General features: G+C 43.8%; 3 protein-coding genes and 1 non-coding gene across 5 annotated transcripts; 3 read left to right on the forward strand and 1 right to left on the reverse strand.

Annotated features, from left to right (window-relative positions):
- The first annotated feature begins 1140 nt into the window (after positions 1 to 1140).
- Positions 1141 to 13538, forward strand: LOC148399537 (myosin-9-like). The gene is made up of 43 exons (XM_088372999.1): positions 1141 to 1346; positions 3150 to 3340; positions 3401 to 3541; positions 3621 to 3777; positions 3842 to 3869; positions 3957 to 4050; positions 4150 to 4170; positions 4333 to 4425; positions 4504 to 4567; positions 4929 to 5027; positions 5100 to 5243; positions 5383 to 5478; positions 5563 to 5639; positions 5724 to 5918; positions 5984 to 6157; positions 6417 to 6590; positions 6665 to 6779; positions 6904 to 7094; positions 7168 to 7289; positions 7364 to 7433; positions 7499 to 7659; positions 7739 to 7847; positions 7932 to 8063; positions 8154 to 8360; positions 8434 to 8571; positions 8658 to 8781; positions 8906 to 9077; positions 9143 to 9355; positions 9414 to 9558; positions 9627 to 9833; positions 9907 to 10011; positions 10130 to 10282; positions 10356 to 10604; positions 10705 to 10917; positions 10996 to 11208; positions 11294 to 11455; positions 11546 to 11674; positions 11787 to 11875; positions 11960 to 12083; positions 12149 to 12357; positions 12435 to 12543; positions 12683 to 12855; positions 12923 to 13538. The coding sequence occupies exons 2-43, from the start codon at positions 3155 to 3157 to the stop codon at positions 13029 to 13031; spliced, it is 5886 nt and encodes a 1961-aa protein (XP_088229125.1). The 5' UTR covers positions 1141 to 1346; positions 3150 to 3154; the 3' UTR covers positions 13032 to 13538.
- Positions 13539 to 13828: 290 nt separating this feature from the next.
- LOC148399538 (mitochondrial glycine transporter B-like) lies at positions 13829 to 18218 on the forward strand. 2 transcript variants are annotated; one of them, XM_088373000.1, is made up of 9 exons: positions 13829 to 14135; positions 14285 to 14386; positions 15323 to 15397; positions 15800 to 15924; positions 16022 to 16106; positions 16183 to 16362; positions 16437 to 16605; positions 16680 to 16843; positions 17135 to 18218. In XM_088373000.1, the coding sequence occupies exons 2-9, from the start codon at positions 14372 to 14374 to the stop codon at positions 17255 to 17257; spliced, it is 936 nt and encodes a 311-aa protein (XP_088229126.1). In that variant the 5' UTR covers positions 13829 to 14135; positions 14285 to 14371; the 3' UTR covers positions 17258 to 18218. The 2 variants fall into 2 exon arrangements, with proteins under 2 accessions (XP_088229126.1, XP_088229127.1); XM_088373001.1 differs by lacking the exon at positions 15323 to 15397 and having other exon boundaries at positions 13831 to 14135.
- Positions 18219 to 18427: 209 nt separating this feature from the next.
- trnar-ccu (transfer RNA arginine (anticodon CCU)) lies at positions 18428 to 18500 on the reverse strand. The gene has a single exon. It is a non-coding gene; the product is annotated as a tRNA-Arg (tRNA).
- Positions 18501 to 18674: 174 nt separating this feature from the next.
- Positions 18675 to 23371, forward strand: ift56 (intraflagellar transport 56). Its single transcript, XM_088373915.1, has 20 exons — positions 18675 to 18756; positions 18955 to 18985; positions 19350 to 19387; positions 19466 to 19609; positions 19770 to 19862; positions 19938 to 20052; positions 20241 to 20290; positions 20378 to 20523; positions 20659 to 20830; positions 20987 to 21061; positions 21140 to 21242; positions 21329 to 21384; positions 21473 to 21526; positions 21600 to 21663; positions 21751 to 21839; positions 22109 to 22192; positions 22259 to 22328; positions 22502 to 22608; positions 22789 to 22922; positions 23135 to 23371. The coding sequence occupies exons 3-20, from the start codon at positions 19385 to 19387 to the stop codon at positions 23247 to 23249; spliced, it is 1674 nt and encodes a 557-aa protein (XP_088230041.1). The 5' UTR covers positions 18675 to 18756; positions 18955 to 18985; positions 19350 to 19384; the 3' UTR covers positions 23250 to 23371.
- Positions 23372 to 24446: the final 1075 nt, after the last annotated feature.

The following is a 24446-nucleotide window of genomic DNA, read 5'->3' on the forward strand; positions in this document are numbered from 1 at the left end:
TTTTTAGGTCGCTATTCACACTTGGTGCTAAAATGCACTTATGGCAATTCGTAAATGTATTTATTGTAAATAAAGGGGAGATTCACAACCACACATATAATTTACTTATTATAATAAAAAAGATCAATTAACTTATTATACACAAGAAATATCAGTAAAGTAACTCATTTTATTTGCACATTGCAACTATTAGAACAAAAATATTAAGACCAGAAACTTTTTTCATATAATTGTCAGTGATGTGTTAATATGGCTCTCAAACGTTTCCCACGGTTGGATCAAATCAAAACACGCTATTAATTTTGATACAATTTGCTATGTCAACCTCTTGAGTGTGTGTTCCTCTCTAACCTATTTGTGTACATAGTTGCACGTACCCTGCTCTAGTTGCAGGTAAGGACGAGTCTGCATTCCGACACCTCACCCCCCATCCCTTCGCCTCCCTGGATCAGGGGCAGGAAATCTGCAGCGTGCGGGCCATATGCGGTCCGCAATGCAATTAGGAAAAAGCTATTAACATCTACGTAGACAACATCTGACATACATACGTGTATATTTGTTTATTTGAAACATTTTACATAGAAATGTAACTGTGAATTTGTTGATTGTCATCAATGATTTGGGCGAACTTGTTAGACTGTTTTTGTGCGCTTCAAAAGCATTGCGATTTTACGAACAGTTCCTGAACGCAACTGCCTAAAGCGGAGTTGGTAGCAGTGAAAATGTGACTTGCCTGTGGCTGAGAAATCCTCAATATATTTCGAGACACGAGTTACAAATTGCTGCATATTTGATTTTAATATGTTTTGGAAAATTCGGCTTTTGAACAGTTGCTTCTTTCCTGTCAGATTTTACAAAGTATAGCCTAATGCAGGCCAAGGCGTTCAAGTCACCTGCAAAAAAATAAAACTGCTCGGCCAAAACAACCCCTGAAAACTTTTGCGACACTTTAAAACACATATAGAATATATTCATCTTATTTGTTGATGTTTTTTTTTAAACTAAAAAAACAAAAAAGACAACTTTCTACGTGTTATTGAGAGGTTGCGACACTACATTCTCGTTTTACGAGCAGCTCCTCAACGTTGCACAAGTGGAAAAAAAGAGGGCGTCGCTTTCAAATCACCTGCTGGAAAAAAATAAAAGTGTCGCAGCTGAGTAGCGGTAGAGAGTCGGTCCTCCACGAAGCAGGAGAACCGAGAGGATAAAGGGAGTCCACCTTTCCAACGAGCGGAACCACATCCGTCACCAGCCCAACTTTGGTTGCCTTGAACACGGACACTACAAAAACGCCGAGCCGCTGTCACCTCCAGTGCCTCCTCCTCCTCCTGTGGCTCAAAAAGCTGGTATGGCTGCGTTTTTTGTTTTTTGTGTGTCTTTTTCTTTCTTTAATCCACTTTCCCCACTCGTTACACACTCAATATTGTATAAAAAAAAGTCATGTTACGTAAAACAATAACTAAAATCATAAATTGCGACGCAGGTGTTGTTCATCAGGAGACGAGGTCGATTTTTGCCCGTTAAAACTCTTAAAAAGTTTGCGCTGCGATGCTAAAACTTACATCCCCGTACATGAAAGAGTTTGCCCTTTATTTTTTTGTGATGTCATTAAAAGGAAACAAGTGAGAACGTCTCTTTGTTGTCAGGCTGGCAGGCCTAATTGTTATTTAACATTCAAATCATCACTATAAACTGTCAAAAAAAACAAGTCGACCTTCTGTAGCAAAATGTATATTTGCATTAAAGATATGTTGACAGTTGTTTTTTATAGGGATAGATTTTATTCTTTTTCTAAAAGTGTATTATTGATTTAATCAAGTAAGCAGCACACACCCACTTGTGCGCGCGTGCACGCCCGTTGTGCGCGTGCATGTGTGTGTGCCTTGAGGATACGCGTGTCCACACAAGAAAATTTACCTAAAAAAATCAGCAGCAATGGTTATGTTTTAACATGTGACAACCAATTAAATAAATAAAAACACAGCATAAATGTTAAATGTGCCTCACATTCTCCTTTTGTAATTGTTTTGAAATGAAAATGCTTAGTTTATCTCCTTGGAGACAAAACACAAGAGTGATTTGTTTTAAACAAATGTTTTGATGACATTTTGACAGTCCAAGGGTTACAGATAAGACCTCCTTTAGTATATCAAATCCACCGTAAAGATCCATAACATTGGATGGACCCTTGCAGTTGTCACTCCAGTAGGCTGCAAAGCTGAGCTTGAGCCAAGAAGTGGAAGTTAAGCGGAGGAGGTGCCACGTTAAAGTTCCTATTTTTTTGTTCATTTTTCTGAGGAATTCCTGGACTTTGTGAGGCACGATCTGCCTAAAACATGGCCGCCGCCTCTTCTCCTTTGCCTCCCCTGCCTCCTCCACTGATTGTTCATGTTTGGTGGGAGACAGATGACCGCTGACCTGATCTTTTTATCCATAGCTACCAGACACTCTCAACTTTTGCTCCTGATTGCTGCACATCTAATATATGTCCATGTTCTGAAATTACACAGTGTGTTAAGTTAAACCAAAACATCAAGGTTAGGTGTGGCCCAGGAGAGTGTAATGACATTTCTCTCCTTGCCCGGGCCTGTTCCTTCCCGACATTCCTGATGACAAAGCCTCTCTCCATCCACCTTCATCAGGATGAGGGAAAGATGTTTTTTTTTCTTCTTTATTACCAGAGAAGATATGAGGGCAACAACTGGAAGCGGGTTAATGAGTAATGGCGTTGGTCATTTGTGAAATCTTTCTACCTTGGAATTTTGTTTTACTGTTGAAATGTTTAAAAAAAAAAAACATCAGCGGCCCTCCTGCCTTTGGATAAACAGAACATGTTGAAGCGCTCGGCATCAGGCCGGTGATGACATCTTCACCACAAATTTGGCAAGCCTTCAAAGGCAATGGCAGTCATCGTATTACGGCTCACTTGTCGCTTCCCGTCATTCTGTTCGTCTATGTGATTGCGTAACAAAAAAAAACTCCCATAATTTTTTGTGAAAATCTGTGGTGAAGTGAAACAGAGGTAGACTTTATCGCTGATCTTATTATTGGAACCACATCTTGCTTTTTTATTTTTTTTATTTTTCAAATGATGCAATATAATCATAACTAGCTTCCTTTTTTTTATGTGAAATATTTTTGCTTTTCAGCTACCATGAGTGACGCAGACAAGTACCTATACGGGGACCGCGGCGGGATAACCGACCCGCTGGCTCAGGCCGACTGGGCCAGTAAGAAGCAAGTATGGGTCCCCTCGGAAAAACTGGGCTTCGAGGCCGGCTCCGTCAAAGAGGAGCTGGGCGAGGAGTGCATGGTGGAGCTCAGCGACTCGGGCAAAAAGGTAAAATTAAAATGGAGACTCTTGGAGAAGCTTTTCTGACACAATTGGGGGGAATTTTAGGTGAAGGTCAACAAGGATGACATCCAGAAGATGAACCCGCCCAAGTTTAACAAGGTGGAGGACATGGCCGAGCTCACCTGCCTCAACGAAGCGTCGGTGCTGCACAACCTCAAAGAACGCTACTATTCCGGATTAATCTACGTGAGTTTGGCCACCTCCCCTTAGCGCCACCATGAGGGCCGTTTAATTCTGACTTTTTATATTCCCCCGCGATATCAAGACTTACTCGGGACTCTTCTGCGTGGTGGTCAACCCATACAAATTTCTACCCATCTACTCGGAGGAAATTGTCAACATGTACAAGGGCAAGAAGAGGCACGAGATGCCTCCCCACATCTACGCCATCACCGACACAGCCTACAGGAGCATGATGCAGGGTATGCGTTTCACACACTCCATCTTGGATGTAGACAACTTCATCTTTGTTTGTCTTGTGTCCAGATCGAGAGGATCAATCCATCCTTTGCACGTAAGTCATGTTTTTTTTTTTTGCAATATTAATGTCCAAAACCAGGTTGGATGTTTTCTCTATGTAATCCCGTGCTTACTTTTCCAGTGGCGAGTCTGGAGCAGGAAAAACCGAAAATACCAAGAAGGTCATTCAGTATCTGGCTTTTGTCGCCTCATCGTTCAAGTCCAAGAAGGATCAGGTACGGTCTGCATTCATTTGTCGAAAAACTTGCACGTCCACAATCTTGAATGGTTGAATTTATTCTTAAAGTGCTCCCCTCCTTCCCTTGTCATTGCAGGGTAGCACAGTCCTGTCACATGTGAGTTAATCAATCTCCGCATGCATGTCAAGAGCTTATCCTAGCCTTTATAAATACAAATAACATTGTCTCGAGGATTCTTTTTGTACTCGAGCACAGACTTGCGTCAAGGCTGGACTGATTTTGAAAAGCCCACCTCCAATTTTTGTTTACGTGCATCAGGGGGAGCTGGAGAAACAGCTTCTGCAGGCCAACCCTATCCTGGAGGCCTTTGGGAACGCCAAGACTGTCAAGAACGACAACTCCTCTCGATTTGTAAGGATGGCTCGCGTACATCTTCTCCCTGAAATGTATTTTATTTTACTAGGTCTATATTTATTTGCTTGCTTCTAGGGTAAATTTATCAGGATCAACTTTGATGTGAATGGATACATCGTTGGAGCCAACATTGAAACTTGCATCCTTTTGCCACAAACTGCCTTTTGTTATTTAAAAAAAAAAAAAAAAAAGTTAAATTTAGTTTAATTAATGAATTTAATTAATTGTAAAAAATATTTTAAATGTATTTTAATTAATGCATTTAATTAATTGTATAAAAAAATATTTTAATGGAAAAAACTACTCGAAGACACCTCGTAACTGAATAGCTCGGGTAGGGAAGTCGCGCATTTTCTGCTAGGGCACTTGAATTTGAAAGTTCCTGTCCATAGTATTTAATTGAAAATCCAGATTTTCTCCCGGAAGTCTGTATAAATGTATCTAGATTTGCAATTTGGGTATATTTTGGGTGGTTCATCCTTGACTAAAAGTGTTACCAGACCTGCTGGAGAAGTCTCGTGCCATCAGACAAGCCAAAGAGGAGAGAAGCTTCCACATTTTCTACTACATGCTGAGTGGAGCAGGAGACAAGCTGCGCTGTGAGCACTCAGTCACCCCAATTATGTCCGCTTCAATCACATGTAAAATTAATGTCCATTCTCTCTGTGCAGCTGAGTTGTGTCTGGAAGACTACAGCAAGTATCGCTTCCTGTCAAACGGCAACGTGACCATTCCGGGCCAGCAGGACAAGGACATGTTCTCGGAGACCATGGAGGCCTTCCACATCATGAGCATCCCAGAAGAAGAAAGAAATGGTATGTGTGTCATTGCAAAAATGGTCACCAAAATAGTGGAGCAGATGAAGTGAAGGCACTTTGTCTCGTTGCTGGAAGATGTAAATAAATATGTAATCTATAACACAAATTAATATGTAATCTGTGTGTTCCTCCTCAGGCCTGTTGAAGGTAGTGTCTGCCGTGCTGCAGTTGGGAAACATGACCTTCAAAAAAGAGCGTCACTCCGACCAGGCATCCATGCCGGATGACACCGGTACATTTAAAAAAAAAAAAAAAAAAGATTTAATAAATCACCTGCTCAATATAATTATTAATATCTGTCTTGCTCACTGCATAGCCGCCCAGAAAGTGTCTCACCTGCTTGGCATCAACGTGACGGACTTCACTCGAGCCATCTTATCTCCACGTATCAAGGTTGCTAAATTAACATGCTAACATGTTTAAATATGACAAATGTATGGACATTTGCAGCTACCAAAGTGTTTTGATGCTTTCTAGGTGGGCCGCGACTATGTCCAGAAGGCTCAGACCCAGGAGCAGGCCGAATTTGCCGTGGAGGCCTTGGCCAAGGCATCATATGAAAGGATGTTCCGTTGGTTGGTCATGAGGATTAACAAAGCTCTGGACAAAACCAAGAGGCAAGGAGCCTCCTTCATCGGCATCCTCGACATTGCCGGCTTTGAGATCTTTGAGGTGAGGTGTCGGCTTGATTGACATGATGATTTGAGACGCTCATTGTGCGCTTCTTCTCCCTGCAGCTGAACTCCTTTGAGCAGCTGTGCATCAACTACACCAACGAGAAGCTGCAGCAGCTCTTCAACCACACCATGTTCGTCCTGGAGCAGGAAGAGTACCAGAGGGAAGGCATCGACTGGAGCTTCATCGACTTCGGCCTGGACCTGCAGCCTTGCATCGACCTCATTGAGAAACACGTATGTGAGCCGTGGCACGCTTCACACCTGTCAAGCTGCACTGACAACATACTGACGGATGACACCTTAAAGATACTCGCGATGCGGCTGATCTGCTAACCTGTTTTCCGAGTTGGTGACATTCCGCAAACGTCTCCTTATCTGTGGACCAAATAACACTTTAAACCCATTTTTTATGTGTGTCTATATGTTTCCAATTGCATCCCACCTCACACTCAAGCTTCAGCAATTCAAGTCTTAACACCCTTTAACTTTGCAGTCTGGACCTCCTGGCATCTTGTCTCTGCTGGATGAAGAGTGCTGGTTCCCCAAGGCCACAGACAAGACCTTTGTGGACAAGGTGGTCCAGGAGCAGGGAACACACCCCAAGTTTCAGAAACCTAAGAAACTCAAGGATGACGTTGACTTCTGCATCATTCACTATGCTGGGAAGGTAATTGATGCCTCAGACTGATAAAAGTAGATGTTGGAGGGGTTTGAGTCGAGCGATATTGCGCAATCTTACAGGTGGACTACAAAGCGGACGCATGGCTGATGAAAAACATGGATCCTCTGAATGAGTGTGTAGCCACGTTGCTCAACCAGTCCACCGACAAGTTTACATGTGACCTGTGGAGAGATGGTGGGTGCAATTAGCATCAAGGACTTTTCTAGATATGTCGCAGTTCAAGTTCACTCCAATTGTCCCGTCATATGAAGGAAACCTTCATTTCACAGTCGTAACATTCTTCTCTGTGTCGTCACAGTCGACCGTATTGTGGGCCTGGATAAAGTAGCGGGAATGTCAGACTCCATGCATGGTGCGTTCAAAAGCCGTAAAGGCATGTTCCGCACCGTGGGCCAACTCTACAAGGAGCAGCTGGGGAACCTCATGGCCACGCTCAGAAACACCAACCCCAACTTTGTCCGCTGCATCATCCCCAACCATGAGAAAAAGGTGATTTTTCTTTTTTTTAACTTGTATTCAAGAGTCCACCTTGTTAAAGCCAATCTTCTACAATTTGTTTTAGGCAGGGAAACTGGAGCCTCACCTGGTTCTGGACCAGTTGAGGTGTAATGGTGTCCTTGAGGGGATCCGTATCTGCAGACAGGGCTTCCCCAACCGTATTGTCTTCCAGGAGTTCAGACAGAGGTAAAGTACACACACTTTTGGGTCTGTTGTGGGACAAGTAAGTAAAATAAAATGTCATTTGACCGTCTTCCCAGGTATGAAATCCTCACTCCGAATGCCATCCCAAAGGGCTTTATGGATGGCAAGCAAGCCTGTGTGCTCATGGTATGAAGCACAAATCAGAAAAATAAAAAAAAGAAAGTAATGACTTAATCGAGCTCCTGTTTTAGATCAAGGCACTGGAGTTGGATCCCAACCTGTACCGCATCGGTCAGAGTAAAGTGTTCTTCAGAGCCGGCGTCCTGGCACACCTGGAGGAGGAGAGGGACATGAAGATCACTGACGTCATCATCAGTTTCCAGGCCTGGTGCCGGGGATACGTGGCACGCAAGTCAGGAAACACTCAGGAGACGATTGACAGATGAGATGTTTCTCCGATAAAGCTGACAGACTTTTGTTTCCAACTAAAGAGCCTTTGCCAAGAGACAGCAGCAGTTGATGGCTATGAAGGTTATCCAGAGGAACTGTGTTGCTTACCTCAAACTCAGGAACTGGCAGTGGTGGAGACTTTTTACCAAGGTATGACATGATTTTTTTTTTTTTTTCTTTTTTAAATATGCTGTCCCTCACATTGCCTGACTAAAATCTTTTGTTGTGGTGAAGGTGAAGCCGCTCCTCCAAGTGACCCGGCAAGAGGAGGAGATGGTCGCCAAGGATGAGGAGCTGCAGAAAGTCAAGGAGAGGCAGTTGCAGGCCCAGGAGCAGCTCAAAGAATACGAGAGCAAGCAACAGCAGGTACCGGTGTCACTATACACAAAAAAAATCTGAAAACTGTTTAGTCAGCAGAAAGCCTTGCAATCTTTTTTTTTTTTTTTTTTCCCCCAGCTGAACGCAGAGAAGCTGGCCCTCCAGGAGCAGCTTCAGGCTGAGACAGAGTTGTGTGCCGAGGCTGAGGAGATGCGAGTTCGCCTGGCTAACAAGAAGCAAGAGCTGGAGGACCTCCTTCACGACTATGAGGCTCGCCTGGAAGAAGAGGAGGACCGCGTGGGCCAGTTGCACAATGAGAGAAAAAACCTGATCCAGAACATTACCGTTAGTAATCTGGATCGCACACAAACTGTACTCAAGCTGTCAGATGTCATTTTTATTTTTTTTGTTCTCGTAGGAACTCGAACAGCAGCTGGATGAGGAAGAAGGAGCCAGACAGAAGCTCCAGCTGGAGAAGGTCACCGCAGACGCCAAAATAAAAAAAATCGAGGAGGACATGATGGTGCTGGATGACCAGAATAACAAGCTCAACAAGGTCAGAAGCGGCCCCACGGCACTTCTCTCCGCTCGCCATGGCTGCCACCGTGCACGTGTGCCAACATTTTTCTTTTTCAACTTTAGGAGAAGAAACTTTTAGACGAGAGGATCTCCGAAATTACAACCAACTTGGCTGAGGAGGAGGAGAAGTCTAAAAGCTTGCAGAAACTGAAGAATAAACATGAGGCCATGATTACAGATTTGGAGGGCGAGTATTTTTGTTGCTGTCTAATCTTTTTTAACAAAGTGTAAATTACTACTAATAATGACAATTATTAATTTAAGACAGTGTAATTTTATTCCCGTCGTCGTGCACGTGTCTGAATTTTCAGATCGTCTAAGAAAGGAGGAGAAACTGCGTCAGGAGCTGGAGAAGAACCGCCGTAAACTCGAGGGCGACTCAACAGACCTCAGTGACCAGATTTCCGAACTTCAGGCCCGCATCGTTGAACTGGAAGCTCAGTTGGCCAAAAAAGAGGAGGAGCTCCTGGCTGCACTGGCAAAGTTGGTGTCGTTTTCACCTGCGTCCTTTTTAGTCTATCTCCACGCTCATCCACTGTTGACCGCAGGATTGAGGAGGAGGCCGCAGCCAAGAATACAGCCCAGAAGAAGATCCGGGAGCTGGAGGCTCAGATCTCCGAGCTGCAGGAGGATCTGGAGCTGGAGCGAAACGCTCGCAACAAAGCTGAGAAGCTGCGCAGGGATCTTGGAGAGGAACTGGAAGCTCTCAAGACTGAGTTGGAGGACACTTTGGACTCGACTGCAGCGCAACAGGAGCTGAGGTAACGTGGTGGCTCGGTCCATTTCATGGACGTAGAATCTCATTCTCCGTCCTTGCAGGTCCAAACGCGAGACGGAGGTTGCCCATCTCAAGAAAAGTCTGGAGGACGAGGCCAAGGCCCACGAGCAGCTAATGGCCGACATGAGACAGAAACACAACCAGGCCTTTGACGAGCTTAATGATCAGCTGGAGCAGGCCAAGCGGGTATTGAGCGTTGTCTTGCTTACAAACGACACCATGAAAGGTGTTGAGCCTTGGCCGTGTGCACGCAGAACAAGATGTCGGTGGAGAAATCCAAGCAGGCCCTGGAGAGCGAATGGAACGAGGTGCAGATCGAACTCAAGACACTGACGCAAGGCAAAACCGACTCTGAGCACCGCCGCAAGAAGGCAGAGTCTCAAGTTCAGGAGCTTCAGGTCAAATTTGGAGAGAGCGAACGGCAGAGGCAGGAGATGGCCGACAAAATGGCCAAAATGCAGGTTCGTTGAAAGCGAAAACAATCTCCTAAGAAGAAGAGATTTGTTTTCACCCTGTCGCTCTCCACGTGTTTAGTCTGAGCTGGATAATGTCAACGGCCTTCTGAGTGACGCTGAAGGCCAAAACATCAAGATCAGCAAGGACCTTTCTTCAGTACAGTCACAGCTCCAGGATACGCAGGTACTGAATGCTTTGGAATCGCTAGCCAGTTCAAAAATGTGTTTTAAAAAAAATAATAAAAATTGGAAGATTCTTCCAAGAATGTTTCCTCAAGCATTTTTTTCCTCTTCAATTGCAGGAGCTGCTCGAAGAGGAGACTCGTCAGAAGCTGAACATCTCCACTCGCTTGCGGCAGCAGGAGGATGAGCAGAACAATCTGCGGGAGATGCTGGATGAAGAGGAGGAGAGCAAGAGGAACGTAGACAAGCAAATTGCCTCGCTTCAAACCCAGGTTAGCTTCATTTTGTTCTTCCCGCCGTCTCGTCCCTCGGCCATGTTTCATTCTTGACCTTGGCGCTCCTCAGCTGGCTGATATGAAGAAGAAGTTGGATCAGGAGGCGGTCAACCTGGAGGGCGCGGAGGAGGCTCGCAAGCGCGTCCAACGCGACGCCGAATCGTTGCAGCAGCGGCTGGAAGAGAAGTCGGCCGCCTACGACAAATTGGAAAAGACCAAAACCCGTTTGCAGCAGGAGCTGGATGACCTCCTGGTGGACCAGGACAACCTGAGGCAGGTGGTCTCCAGCCTGGACAGGAAACAGAAGAAGTTCGACCAGGTATCGCAAACACTTACAGTAAACCAAAGTTTGATTGAGATGTTCATTTTGGAATTGTTAAGTGATGGGCAAAATCCCTAATTGGTTGCTGTCTGCTTAGATGCTGGCTGAGGAGAAGACCATCTCCACTCGGTACGCCGAGGAGCGTGACAAGGCTGAAGCCGACGCCAGGGAGAAGGACACCCGGGCGCTGATGCTGGCCCGCGAGCTTGAGAACATGACGGACATGAAAGACGAGGTGGATCGGACCAACAAACTGCTCAAAGCAGAGATGGACGACTTGGTTTCCTCCAAGGATGACGTGGGCAAGAGTGTAAGAGAAAACACAACAGAGATGTTGGAGAAGAAAGTCTTCTCCATCGTTCACTTCCAAATCCGTCATCTTCCGCAGGTTCATGAGCTGGAGCGCTCCAAGCGCGCCATGGAGCAACAACTGGAGGAGATGAAGGTTCAGCTGGAGGAGCTGGAGGATGAGCTGCAGGCCACCGAGGATGCCAAACTGCGTCTGGAGGTCAACATGCAGGCCATGAAGACCCAGTTTGAGCGAGACCTGCAGGGCAGAGATGAACAGGGCGAGGACAGGAGGAAGCAGCTGGTCAAACAGGCGAGGAACATTTACAAACAAGAACAACTTCATGATGGGGTGAACTCATTAGAGCTTCAGTACATTTTTGTTTTATTTTTTTCAGGTTTGTGCCATGGAAGTGGAGCTGGAGGACGAGCGCAGGCAGCGCTCTCAGGCTCTGTCCGCCAAGAAGAAGTTGGAGCTGGACTTGGGAGAGCTCGAAGCCCAGATCGATCTCGCAAACAAGGCCCGGGATGAGGCCATCAAACAGCTCAAGAGGCTGCAGGTAAAACGTTATTTTTAAAAAAGATATATGATGTCAAAGTTGTGCCACAGGTGTTTCATGGCCTGATGAGGTTCTCATCCCACGCAAAAGGTCCAAATGAAAGAGCAAGTCAGGGAACTCGAGGACCTGCGCATGTCCCGCGATGAAGCAGTCAACGCGGCCAAAGAGACGGAGAAGAAGCTGAAGGTCTTGGAGGCAGATGCCCTGCACTTCCAGGAGGTAGTAAAAGTTTTTTTTATATATATTCTTTAGCACACTTTGAACATTTTCTGTGTTAGAAAGAATTAGCTTTACTTAATTGCGTAACTGGACTGTTGTCTGCTTCCCGCAGGATCTTGCCAACGCTGAGAGACTTAAGAGACAAATCCAGGCAGAGAGAGATGAGTTGCAGGATGAGATTAACAACGGCAATACTAAAAAGTGGGATTTAAAAGAAAAAAAAAAGTTGAGCCAGGTGTAATTTTGCAACCCTATTCGACTCTCGCCCTTCAATTTATGATTCAGTTCTCTGCTGACTGAAGAGAAGAGGAGGCTGGAGGCTCGCATGACTCAGTTGGAGGAAGATTTGGAGGAGGAGCAACTCAACACAGAGATGGTCAACGAGCGTCTGAAGAGAACCACGCTGCAGGTATGATTTTTTTTATTTTTGTTTTTGAAAGTATACGTGCAAAACATTTGCACGCCGCTTTCTAGATGGAGCAGCTGACCACAGAGCTGAGCACCGAGCACAGCAGCGTCCAGCGGCTGGAGGGCGCTCGTTCGCAGCTGGATCGCCAGAACAAAGAGTTGAAGTTGAAGCTGCAGGAGCTTGAGAACACCATTAAGTCCAAGTACAAGTCCTCCATCGCTTCCCTGGAGGCCAAGATCGCCCAACTGGAGGACCAGCTTGACATTGAGTCCAAGTCAGTCTAGTCGAAAGAAAACCTCCTGTTTCATAAATGTCCCACATTCAAGTTTTTATTTTTTGATTTTAATTCAGAGAGCGTCAACAAGCGTCCCGATTGGTCAGGAGGACGGAGAAGAAAGTGAAGGAGCTCATGTTGCAGGTTGACGACGAGCATCGCACAGCGGAGCAGTACAAGGACCAGGTGAACCTCTCAGATCTTGTAGCTTGCCACCAGAGGGCACTGTTGTTACTTTCCAATTAGAATTGCACATGACCAGAGGTTTCTAATGTGGCGTTGTAATGTTACAGCGACTTTTTGTATCCGCAAACTGTCTCTGCAGGCCGACAAGACCAACATCCGCATGCGTCAGTTGAAGCGCCAGTTGGAGGAGGCCGAGGAAGAGGCGACGAGATCCAACGCCTACCGTAGGAAGCTGCAGAGGGAGCTGGAAGACGCCACCGAGTCGGCAGATGCGATGAATCGCGAAGTCAGCACTCTGAAGAGCAAGCTCAGGTAAGTGCGCATTACAACAATTAGCTAAATCACAATTTTACCGACCCATGTTTGTTTTGTTGCCAAGGCGCGGAGACGTGCATTTCAACATCCGCCGCACCATAGCTCGCACGGGATTGGATAGTGACGAGGAGTTGGAAATGTCCAATGAGGTGCCCGAACAGGCGGCTGAGTGAGTGCTGGCACAAGCAGAGGAGAATATTATGATTACAGTTGTATTGAAATGATAGCTGAAATCAAAGCCATGCTAGTCTCTAAGTATCCGACGTTCCATTCCTTTATTATTATTATGCCTTATTGAGCTTTTGCAGCTATATTGATACATGGCCAAATGTTCATCTCAGCGACTGAATCTTTTTTCCATTCAGGGCTTGATTGTGTATCATTGTTTTTGAACGGCTCACATTTTTGTTTTGTTTTTTTTTGCACACAAATATTGGTGCTGGGGCTTCATGTTGGACATCAGAATAAGTGTATTTTCCCTTTAAGGTGTTACCTCAACTCGACTGGTGGTGGGTTTACCATTTAACAGCAATAGACGTATCACTAAATGTCACTAAATGTAGAGTTAAGCACAAATTCTAATAGTTTGCCTAAAAGAGCACCTTGTCACGTTTTTATGGATGTTTCTACCTTTTATAAAATGCCTTAATACAATGAATAAATGGATATCTATGATAAAAGCATCTGTGTTTTTGAGTGTCAGTCAAGAAACAAGCTTTTCCCTGTTGTAAATTTAAAATCTGCTAAATCAGACAACAATCAGAAATTCAAAGGGATTAGGAACTTCTGTATATTATTAAAATGCACAATCAGTATAAAAAATTTCAATACCATAAATATGAAATAATTACACGACAATCAACCTTGACAAATGTAAAAATACGTAGTTAAACAGCACGTTATGGTTGTACTTTTATTTTGAAAACCCACATTCAAATTATCTTTTATTTTGAAGTGCATAGAACTGTACACACCTTAAAAGCGGAAGCGCGTGCGCATGATTTGATAGGCTCGCTGCCGCTGTCAACTAGCTACTTGAAGACAAGCAAGAACTTTTGGCGACTCTATATTTAAAATAAAATCTTAACTTCTTGCCACAGTTAGATGTAGCTTGTGGTTAAACTTGTAAAAGTCGTCGTAGGTTGAACTGACACCAGACTTGGAAGTTGTCTTAGCGCTCGAATGTGATCTTCCGTGTGAACGTCCCCAAACAACATGGCGTTTTTGAAGATATTTGGGGTGAACGCCGTCTTTGTGGCTCCCTAACTCTCCTGGAGGTGAGTGCTGGTTATTTTAACTTAATTCGCCTGACCACGGCGCTAGTTTGTCCTTCACCTTCCCTCACCGGCTACTAGCATTAGCCGGTGCTAGCTCGCTACCGGCGACCCCCGTCCGTTCATGGTTGCGTTGTTTCTCCCGTTCTCAGTGACATCTGACCCTAAGCGCCTTCAAAACGGGTGCGGTCAGCGAGAAAGATCCTTCCGGCTCAGCCTCCAGCTCGAGCGGCGTGAGGATGGAGTTCGCTGCGGTGAGTGCGCTGCTACTCGCGGGGTTTTAGCAATATCCCCCGCGAATGGCGTAAATACGCGAATGGTAGACTCTCTGAAAATGCGTATAATTGCAGTGGACCCCCGCTATTCGCTGAGGAAAGGGACCTGGCCGGCCGCGAATAATGAAAATTCTGCATGATCAGTCGGTCACTTATCTGCTGTATTTCCAGCAAATAATTTCAGTTCTTTGTGATTTTATGTTCTGTAGAAGACAGTCAATTTCAAATATCGGCAAGGGTTGACTGCACACACACAATCATACAGTCCCGTTCACTTTTAATTAGGAAGAAACCAGAGTCAATATAAACTTAGACCCTCTTTAAAATAAGCTCCTGTGGTTCAGGGACACCTTGGAATCGTTTGTTCAGGGCCCAAGTGTGTCATAAACACAATTAAAGAAAATTGGCAGTGGCAGGAGGGACAATATGGCTGCTTTTTTAAAAATTATTATTATTAAATGCTTTTTTTGTGGCCTTAAAACAACCAATACAGTAAAAAAATATTCAGTATTTTTGTAGCCTAAAACTGCCCAGCCCAGTAGAAAATTAATTAATTAATTAAGGCATATTTGTGCTGCGACATAGTGGCTGGGAATGGCTCCACACATAAATTTTAAGTCCACACAACACACAGAGCAGCATGCCATGACTCATGCCATTTGACAAAGATGTGGCGTAGCAGCAGGGGGGCTGGGCAGATGTGGAAGTGTGTCTCCACGAGATAAAGATAGAAGCCCGTGGAAAGCGTCTCCCGGATTATAAACCTCCGCTTTGGCGGCCAAACTAGGGGAGGGCGGACAATGAGCCCCAGCCTTAAAAGAGCCATTTTCTTTTGTGAGGCTTTCCTGCGTTTGTGGCAGCCAGCGACGCTTCATGCGCTGACATGCACTTTGCGCCGGCGTCGTCACTTGATAGGCTGAGGTGAACCAGGGCAACATGCAGGAAAAACACCAACCTTCCAGCCCAGGGCCAAGCAGCTTGATGGGGAAGGTAGGATGCAGAAGGATCATGCGTGAACTTTTTTTGCGGGCTATGTGTCGCTCTTTATCGTGAGCACAATAACCTGTTTATTTCTGCCTCTTTACATTTTCGTCTCCTCATCGAATGCTGTTGAATATCTCAATTCTATAAATTTGTGTGTTGTCTTTCAATCATTGTGCAGCACATACTGAACATCTCACCATTATTGTTGATGCATTCTTGTCAACCCTAACCCTTTAATCATCAGGACTAAACCAAACGGAGCCGTGACTCACTCACATTTATTTGCACAGATTTAATTAGGTCAGCAAACAGTCATGTCTTTGCAATACTGTTGTCATCATGTTTCTTTTTTTCCCCGCCTCTGTGTTCCCTCTTTTCCTCTCTCCATCCGTCCTTTTGCATCCTCAGGCTCATCCAGCGCTCAAAGCCTTCATGTGTGGCTCCCTCAGCGGCACATGCTCCACTCTGCTCTTCCAGCCTTTGGACCTGGTGAAGACACGGCTGCAGACCTTGCAGCACAACGCCAAGCCAGGGTGTGTTTGTTAGCTGGCAAGGACACGCACGCTTGTCACCAAGGACACAAACGTTGATGTAGATGAGCTGATGTGCTCTTTGTATTCCATCTTGCAGTTCACCAAAAGTGGGGATGTTGAGTGTTTTCATCAACGTGATAAGGACAGAAAATGTCTTCAGTCTGTGGAAAGGAGTGTCCCCTGTGAGTAACTAAATGAAGTCGTTTATTACCAAAAAAAAAATAAAAAATCATGATGTCGTCAATTTCTCCCTGGCAGTCTTTTGTCCGTTGCATCCCCGGTGTGGGCATCTACTTCAGCACCTTCTACTCCCTGAAGCAGCATTTCTTCCTTGAGCGGGCGCCCAACGCCGGCGAGGCCGTGCTGTTGGGCGCCGGCGCCCGAGCGGTGGCCGGCGTCTGCATGCTGCCGTTCACCGTCATCAAAACGCGTTTTGAGGTAAAAAGCCAGACGCCGGAAGGATTAAGTAGCTAATGTTCCACAAGTCATGAACTATGGCTTCTTTGACCTAGAGTGGCTTCTATAACTATGTGAGCGTGGCCGGGGCTCTGAGGAGCATGTACCAGACGGAAGGAGTGAGAGCGTTGTTCTCCGGGCTCACCGCCACGCTGCTACGCGACGCCCCCTTCTCTGGGATCTATGTCATGTTCTACAGCCAGACCAAGAAGACATTGCCTCCAGGTCTGCACCAAAGAACCCCCTAAGAAAATGCCATCACGTCTCTAATGTTGTTTTTTTTAAATGGGGATTATCAGAGGTGACGTCATCAGTCTATATGCCCCTGGTCAACTTCAGCTGCGGTGTGGTAGCGGGTGTCATGGCGTCGCTAGCCACGCAGCCAGCAGATGTGGTGAAGACGCACATTCAAGTCAGCCCGTCGCACTGGAGCACAGCAGACGCTATTCGCTACATCTACAAGGTTGGTGTTTAGCCGGCCTTCATTTATTTTTATTTAAAATATTTCTATTTTTCTCTTTGAATGCTGATCCATAATTTCCACAGTTGGGTCTCCTCAGTTTATTGTGTGGCGTACATGTAAATAACTGATGGACGCCTTAACACCACCTAGTGGCAGAAAGCTAAACTGTAACTGAGCATCTTCTAGCAACAGCTCTGCTGTGCCAACTTGATAATATTCACAAAATGTCGGACACTTGTATGACCGTTATGGACGTTAACCCCCTGGCGCCTTTTTCTGTTGTTTTGTCAGAAACACGGCCTCGGCGGGTTTTTCCGTGGTGCTGTACCTCGGTCCCTCCGCCGCACTCTGATGGCCGCCATGGCCTGGACTGTCTACGAACAGCTGATGGCTCGGATGGGCCTCAAATCGTGAAGACGACGGCGGCGAGGCATTATAAAATGTCATCCAGCTTGTAGCGTGAGAGCAAAAGAGTGTGAGTGAGTGTGTTTTTCATTCTAAATTATTAGAACTATTTTGTGAAAATGTATTTACTATGTGTGGGTGTGAGATTTCGAACCGAGCGAAGTAGCAACACGGACAGGTTGAGAGCTGCACTGATTTTTGTCCGATTTCTTGCATACGATCAAGCAGGGTTTCTTACTCGCCCATAAATCTCCACCAATAAGAAAACGGGTTTCGTTTTAGGCTCAGACAATCACAAGTACTCACACGTACAAAGAAACAATGGCTTATCGCTGTATTGCTCAAATCTCTGCTTGATTAAAGGGTTACTAAAACTAATCCTTAGTCAAATATTTTCTATTCGACTAGAGTTAAACTGAAATTTCTTTTTTTTATTTTAGCTGTTCAGTATTATCTAAACAGTGTTTCATGAACTAAGAAGTTAATTTAAGAAGGCATGTTTTGTTCACTCAAGGTTGAAGTAGACGACTGGGGTAAAGAAAAAAAAAACTTTATTGTTCACACATGGATATCCGGTAACGTCTTTACTAACAGCAACTTAGTGCTCTAGTTTTAATCCTTCTGAAGCGGATCATAAACAAACTTGTAGCCAGTTACTGGTTAGAAACAACTGAATGCACTTTGGTGTAGATATTTCTTTGGAAAGGTGATATTTTGGTATTTTGACGTGTCCAACACTGCCATAAATGTGTGTTGATGTTACATGTTTCATTGTTTCTATAGTTACTGATTATAAAATCCTCTGGTAGCTACACGGAGGCTGACAAAAGTGTCTTAAGTTTTCTTTGTCTTGCATTCTGCACTCCAATCTGTGTGGTGAATATTTGATCATTATTGTATATTTGGTCTGTGCACTGCTGCCTCGGACATTGTCAGTTTTTATTGTCAATAAATATACCTTTTCAACAAATGTATTCAAAGCATTTTAATTCATGTAAAAATGTCCCTTGATGACATTGAGTGTTTCATCCCTTTACCGTTTCATATTGTTTCAGAAACATTTCACATGCCAACCTGAAAAATGACCAAAAGTAATGTTGCTATTGCCCGTAAATTGATATATATTATTTTCAAATTATGAGCAATTCTTTCGTTTGACTCAGGCAACAAAATGCATTTCACCCCAGATGGGACTCGAACCCACAATCCCTGGCTTAGGAGGCCAGTGCCTTATCCATTAGGCCACTGGGGCTGTTGTATTATGCGCCTCTCTCAATCAGATATATAAAAGTCGTATAAGTTTTACCAGCGATTCTGCAGAGATCTAAAGTATGAGAATTTCTTCACACAGTAACCTACGAAAAAGATATACATATTCCATTAATATAACCTGGAAAAAACAGAAGTAATAATGTTACTGTTGCTAGGCAACGATGAGGCGCCACTGGCGCAAAAGCCGAGTCGTGTCTTCTCTTTTATGCTGCAACCGACGCGCCCTCGAACATCAGGTTGACTTAAATATTTAATGACAAATAGGTGTATATTTTTCGAATAACGTTTTATATTCTCTTAAATCATCTAACTGAAAGACTCATGTGTCGAGAATATGTGACGTCAGACCTAAACAAAAAACAAGATGGCGATGTTCGAGAAGCATTTTGTCGTACTCTTGTCATGGGAAAATAAATGAGAATTTTGTTTTACAGATATTCTGAAAAAGGGAGACCGGCATCAAAGGTGAGTTATTTAATACCACATTTAATTGTCTAACTTTTTTTGTCACCTAACTGCTAAACATGTCAACGTGTTTGGTTTGCCGGGGTACTTTGGGAGACATGTTTTATTTGTCTTGTGTGGCAACTTAAGAAAACACCCATACGCTTGAAAGGAAGAGCACTTGCTTTTTAAATGGATTTTAAATATATTTCAAACGGAGTTGTTGATAAGAGAGGGCGTTGTTTGTTGCTAGGTGACTGAAAAAAAGACTCATACCCTATTATGACGTCACTAGGTGCTATTGTTGTGGTTCTTCAAAAAAAAAGTGCTAAACATGTATTCATGCAGTTTTTAACATGATGCTAAAGCGTTAGCTTAATTACAGGTATTGTCTCCTAGCTGTCGTCTCAAGTTGCCAACATGGTGAGTGGACATTCAAAACATCATCCTAACTTCTTAATATTCAGTATTCTTTTAATAAAAATGTACTTTTTGTTGCAGATCCTGTCTCGCCTTAAGCCCGCCGTGGGGGGAGAGACGGCCACCAGCGTTAGCGAGAAGAAGAAGAAAAACAAAAGCAAGATTCCCACTTTGGAAGAATATCTGCAGCAAAGAGACTACCTTGGAGCACTAACTCTTTTGGAGGTGCCCTCATCACCACACTATCATATTTATCCATCTATTTATCTGCCCTTTAAAGTTTGATCTCCTACAGATTAGGTATTGTGTTTACAATTCAAAAGTTGCTCTCCAAAATTAAGTTATATTCCTGCTCTGTCTTTCTGATTACTTTGGCTCATCATAGTTCCAGAGAAGTATTGGAGAACAAGAGGAGAATGCAGACCTTTGGATTTGCTTCTGCGCCTTTCACTTGGGGGATTACAAAAGAGCTATGGAGGTACTTTTCCATATTAGTTTTGTCCGTGGTGTAGTTTAAATTTTTAATTTATGACACATGATGACTTTGTAACAGGAGTACAAGGCACTGACTGCAAAGCCTGACTGTCCTCCAGATGTTTGGGTCTATCTGGGTTGTGCCATGTTTTTTCTGGGCCTCTATAAAGAGGCTGAGGAGGCTGCATTGAAAGGTAAGCAAATAACTCAAAATGAGCTCTTCGTTTAGAGACATCAACTTCAAATTTTAAAACTCGTGTCAGCCATTTTCAGACTCTCTTGTACCCAAACTTGGAAAATAATTGAAAAAAAACTTTTTGATTAAGTAATAAAAAAGTAAAAAAACATGCTATTGTTGTCATCATCTTGGTTGTTTTTATAGCTCCCAAGTCCCTCCTCCAAAACCGACTCCTCTTCCATTTGGCTAATAAGGTAAAATTTGGAATCTCTATATCTACTTTTTCCTTACCTTCTCAAAGCCTTGTAACCACGTTCAAGTTGAATGATTTGCTATCTCAGTTCAACGATGAGAAGAAGCTAATGGACTTCCACCAAAACCTGGAAGACGTGACAGAGGACCAGCTGAGCTTGGCCTCCATTCACTACATGCGCTCGCACTACCAGGAGGCCATTGAAATCTACAAACATCTCCTCAGGCATAACATGTGAGTCTTCGCTCTCACACTCCCTAACTCATAATGTAGGCGAAAAAGAACAACCGTGACTTGAGCTTACTGAGCATCCTTGACCATTCGATTCCATTTTTCACCCAACAAAATGTTTTTTTTTTGCTCCTCCAGAAGCTTCCTAGCGATGAAGGTGTACGTGGCTCTCTGTTACTACAAGCTTGGCTACTATGACGTGTCGCAGGAGGTTCTGACGGCGTACCTTCAGAACATCCCCGACTCAACCATCGCCCTCAACCTCAAAGCCTGCAACCACTTCAATCTCTACAACGGCAAAGCAGCCGAGGTGTGCGCCATTTCTTCCTGAATTCTAACCGGTGACAGAATTTGGTCATTCCGGATTAGACAAACTTTTTAATTTGCTCTCCCTTTGCCACACAAACAGCTTTTTTTGTGCAATTGACATGTGTGCGCTTTTGTTTACTTCCCTCGTCTCACTCAGGCCGAGCTGAAGAACCTTATCAACATCTCCTCCTGCTCCTTTGAGTTTGCCAAGGAGCTTATCAGACACAATCTGGTAAGCGCTCACCCTGAGTGTAAACTAGAAGCCTTAAGTGCATCCTTCCTTTATTATATTTTTAAAATCCTTCCGTAGGTGGTCTTCCGCGGTGGCGAGGGGGCGTTGCAGGTGCTGCCCCCGCTGATCGACGTCATCCCCGAAGCTAGACTCAATCTTGTCATTTACTACCTGAGACAAGGTGACCCTTTGATTCTTGGCGTAATTTACATACTAAATTTGGTCATTTCCATTTAGCATAATTATCATCAAATATTACATTTCTAGATGATGTCCAAGAAGCTTACAACCTCATACAAGACTTAGTGCCTGCGACACCTCAGGTGAGGTCCCGACTCGATAACTATGATAAGGTACAAATTGGAGATAGCAAAAATATGCCAAGTCTTAATACTCGATCATTTTCGCCAGGAGTATGTTTTAAAAGGGGTGGTCAACGCTGCGTTGGGACAACAGCTTGGAACGGTGAGTGTTTGTTTTTGAAACTACGTGTAACGTTTTCTATTTGTTTGTACTAACTCTGTGTCTATTTTCTAAGAGGGATCACTTAAAAGTGGCCCAGCAGTTCTTCCAGTTGGTCGGAGGCTCGGCCAGCGAGTGCGGTACGCTGAGAAGAAATGTGAACGTTTTGGTGCCGGAGCTGTGTGGGCAAGCAGAGCGTGTGTTTATTTTTGTTTGGTGTCTTTCAGACACTATTCCCGGCAGACAGTGCATGGCTTCCTGCTTCTTCCTCTTGAGGAAGTTTGATGATGTGCTCACATACCTCAACTCAGTTAAGGTACATCTCGAACTCAGTGTATTATGTCACGCTGTAAAAAATGCATTTCACACGAGATGTATCGAGAAAACTATTGAATCTTATTTTAATCGTAGGTAGAAATTTCTCATATTTACCAATACAACATTATTAATCTCTTCATAATGCGCTTTTTGAGTTGAGTAAATAAGCATCCCAGACCGCTATATGAAAAAATATAGAATACCATAGATAAAAAGCTCATAATTAAAGATAACAGCTCATGACATTAACTTTTATTTTTATTTTAGACTTACTTCTATAACGACGACACATTTAACTTCAACTATGCTCAGGCCAAGGCAGCCACTGGGAATTTCAAAGAAGCAGAAGAGGTACCCCTGCGCCTGCACAACTGCTTTATATTCTTTCCACTACTCATTAATATGTTTTCTTTCCAGATATTTCTTCTAATTCAAAGTGAGAAGATCAAGAGTGACTATGTATACCTCAGCTGGCTGGCCCGCTGCTGTATGTATTTTTTTGTTTTCTCAATGACAATAAATCCAAAAATGCAACTAAATACATGTCAAGTATACTCAACACATTGATATTTCGATACGCTTAGATTTTACAAATCCTTTCCTCCACTTGACTGAAAATCTACTCCGAGGCATTTTTGTGTGTAAACTCTCCCTTATCAGACATCATGAACCAGAAGGGTCGTCTCGCCTGGGAGCTTTACTTGAAGATGGGCACTTCCTCGGATTCCTTCAGTCTGCTTCAGCTCATCGCCAATGACAGCTACAAGGTAGAGATGTGTGATAGTCGTAAATACTGGATGAAATAGCACCAAAGCACTGCTTTTCTATTAAACTGGGCTATGGAAATTCTTGCATTCATAACTCACGTGGCACAAATGATGGCGGCAAAGTACTACTTTTCCATGAGTATATATATTGTTTGGTAAACATCTGTATTTATGTTTTAGATGGGCCAGTTCTACTATGCAGCCAAAGCATTTGATGCACTCGAGAAATTGGACCCAGGCTCCAACTACTGGGAGGGCAAAAGAGGGGCATGTGTTGGCATCTTTCAGCTCATTTTAGCCAACAAAGAGTCCAAGTGAGTTCATTTATAATACTTTTTATTTTTCCCAACTTACACCACCTGTTATTTTCAGATCAAGACTCATTGTAATATCTTTTTGTCATTAGAATTCCTGCATGCCAACAAAATGTTGAGTAAATTAACTTCCCCCCAAGTCACCATTAAATAGAAATTGGGTCAATAAAAATGAGTGATGGATGGCCTCTTGTGTGTCATTGGTGTGCCAGGGAGACACTTAAGGAGGTGGTGCTCCTGCTGCACAATTCCGGAAACCCGCAGGTGGAATACATCATCCGAGCCATGAGGAAGTGGGCCAAAGACAACAGAGTCTTCCTCTCGTGACCGATTCCTAATTTGTGTGTGAACACCACGCACACCAAACTTGTATCTGGTAAAGCTGTTTAGTTTTGTACCAAATAGACTTGTGTTTTTACCAAATATATATATATGCAGTTTAATAAGGAGCACTGAGTGTATTGTTTTCCATCTCTGAGTGACTTTAATCAGTAGATTCAAATAATGAAAAAGCAAAAAAATAACAAGTTTGCAGGGATGAAAAGTAATTAAATTGACCATTACTGTTTTATTAATATATACCAACCTAATGACAAAAAAACATATCTGCAGTGTGTCAGAAATGAAACGTATGTAAAGGAATAGTAGACAAATACATTTTTTTTTTTTTATTGAACTGCTGGGTAAGCAAATCAAGAGCTTTTATGGAAATGGTATGATAAAAACAATGGACATAGTTAAATTTTTCCTTCAGGCTGGAAATAAGCTTCTCAAAAACCTTACAACACAATGCAAGCTATTAATAAGCCTAAAACAACCCCCAAATGAGTTCTCTCGCCCTTTCTGCCATCCAAATACTCAAACGCTTAGAATTTAATCTAAAGTAGTTTTCTCCACATCGTTTTATGGGGGCTGAATTACGTAACAGTTACCACTATAAAGCCACAGACACTCCCAAACAAGCATGCAAAAAAATTTTTTTCTTTAGTCAAACGGTCCCTTTGGACTTAAAGCAAAAAAAAAAAAAAGCACGTGTCCAAGCACCCCTATGCCCCCCCTTTGCATGTTCGTGTGCGTGTAATCGACGCAGCGTATTACCTGCCACAGTGGGGGTTCTATTCAGTATTGGCTTTGTTCTGAGCCCCCCACCCATCCTATCCTAATCCAGCCTATGGTATCACTATCATGTTTTAAATCGTGCCATGTACGCACACACTGATGAGTCAACATATGTTCCCGTTGTCATGTGAAAACAAGCATTGAGATGATCACTGCTGCCATTCAACTGCCATTGTTGAGGAAATAATTGCTGCACTCAGCATTTTCTTCGCCGGATACGTTAAATAATAAATTATTTGCCATTCGTGTATGAGACGTCACGGTGCAACGTGTGCGCTTCTTTTGACCGGTGTGTCCTTCCGCGAGACTCTTTCAAAAGGTCATTAAAGTACTGTAGTAGTAATGCTGTTATAATTGCCTGTTGTGGAAGGGGGCGGGTCTAAGGTCGGGGCAGCCCCTGATTGG

The sequence above is a fragment of the Syngnathus floridae genome, chromosome 4 (assembly GCF_059516105.1).
Source record: "Syngnathus floridae isolate MCC-2025c chromosome 4, RoL_Sflo_1.0, whole genome shotgun sequence".
Classification (NCBI taxonomy): domain Eukaryota; kingdom Metazoa; phylum Chordata; class Actinopteri; order Syngnathiformes; family Syngnathidae; genus Syngnathus; species Syngnathus floridae.

What these genes read in the sequence shown, in the direction of transcription:
- LOC148399538 (XM_088373000.1), top strand. An exon ending in CAAGCAGCTTGATGGGGAAG is followed by an intron (nt 15,398 to 15,799) that starts GTAGGATGCAGA and finishes TTGCATCCTCAG; the next exon opens with GCTCATCCAGCGCTCAAAGC. An exon ending in CAGCACAACGCCAAGCCAGG is followed by an intron (nt 15,925 to 16,021) that starts GTGTGTTTGTTA and finishes TCCATCTTGCAG; the next exon opens with TTCACCAAAAGTGGGGATGT.
- ift56 (XM_088373915.1), top strand. An exon ending in CATCTCCTCAGGCATAACAT is followed by an intron (nt 20,524 to 20,658) that starts GTGAGTCTTCGC and finishes TTGCTCCTCCAG; the next exon opens with AAGCTTCCTAGCGATGAAGG. An exon ending in ACAACGGCAAAGCAGCCGAG is followed by an intron (nt 20,831 to 20,986) that starts GTGTGCGCCATT and finishes CGTCTCACTCAG; the next exon opens with GCCGAGCTGAAGAACCTTAT.
- LOC148399537 (XM_088372999.1), top strand. Translation starts at nt 3,155, where the DNA reads ATGAGTGACGCAGACAAGTACCTATACGGGGACCGCGGCGGGATAACC. An exon ending in TCTTATCTCCACGTATCAAG is followed by an intron (nt 5,640 to 5,723) that starts GTTGCTAAATTA and finishes GATGCTTTCTAG; the next exon opens with GTGGGCCGCGACTATGTCCA. An exon ending in AGCTGGAGCAGGCCAAGCGG is followed by an intron (nt 9,559 to 9,626) that starts GTATTGAGCGTT and finishes GTGTGCACGCAG; the next exon opens with AACAAGATGTCGGTGGAGAA.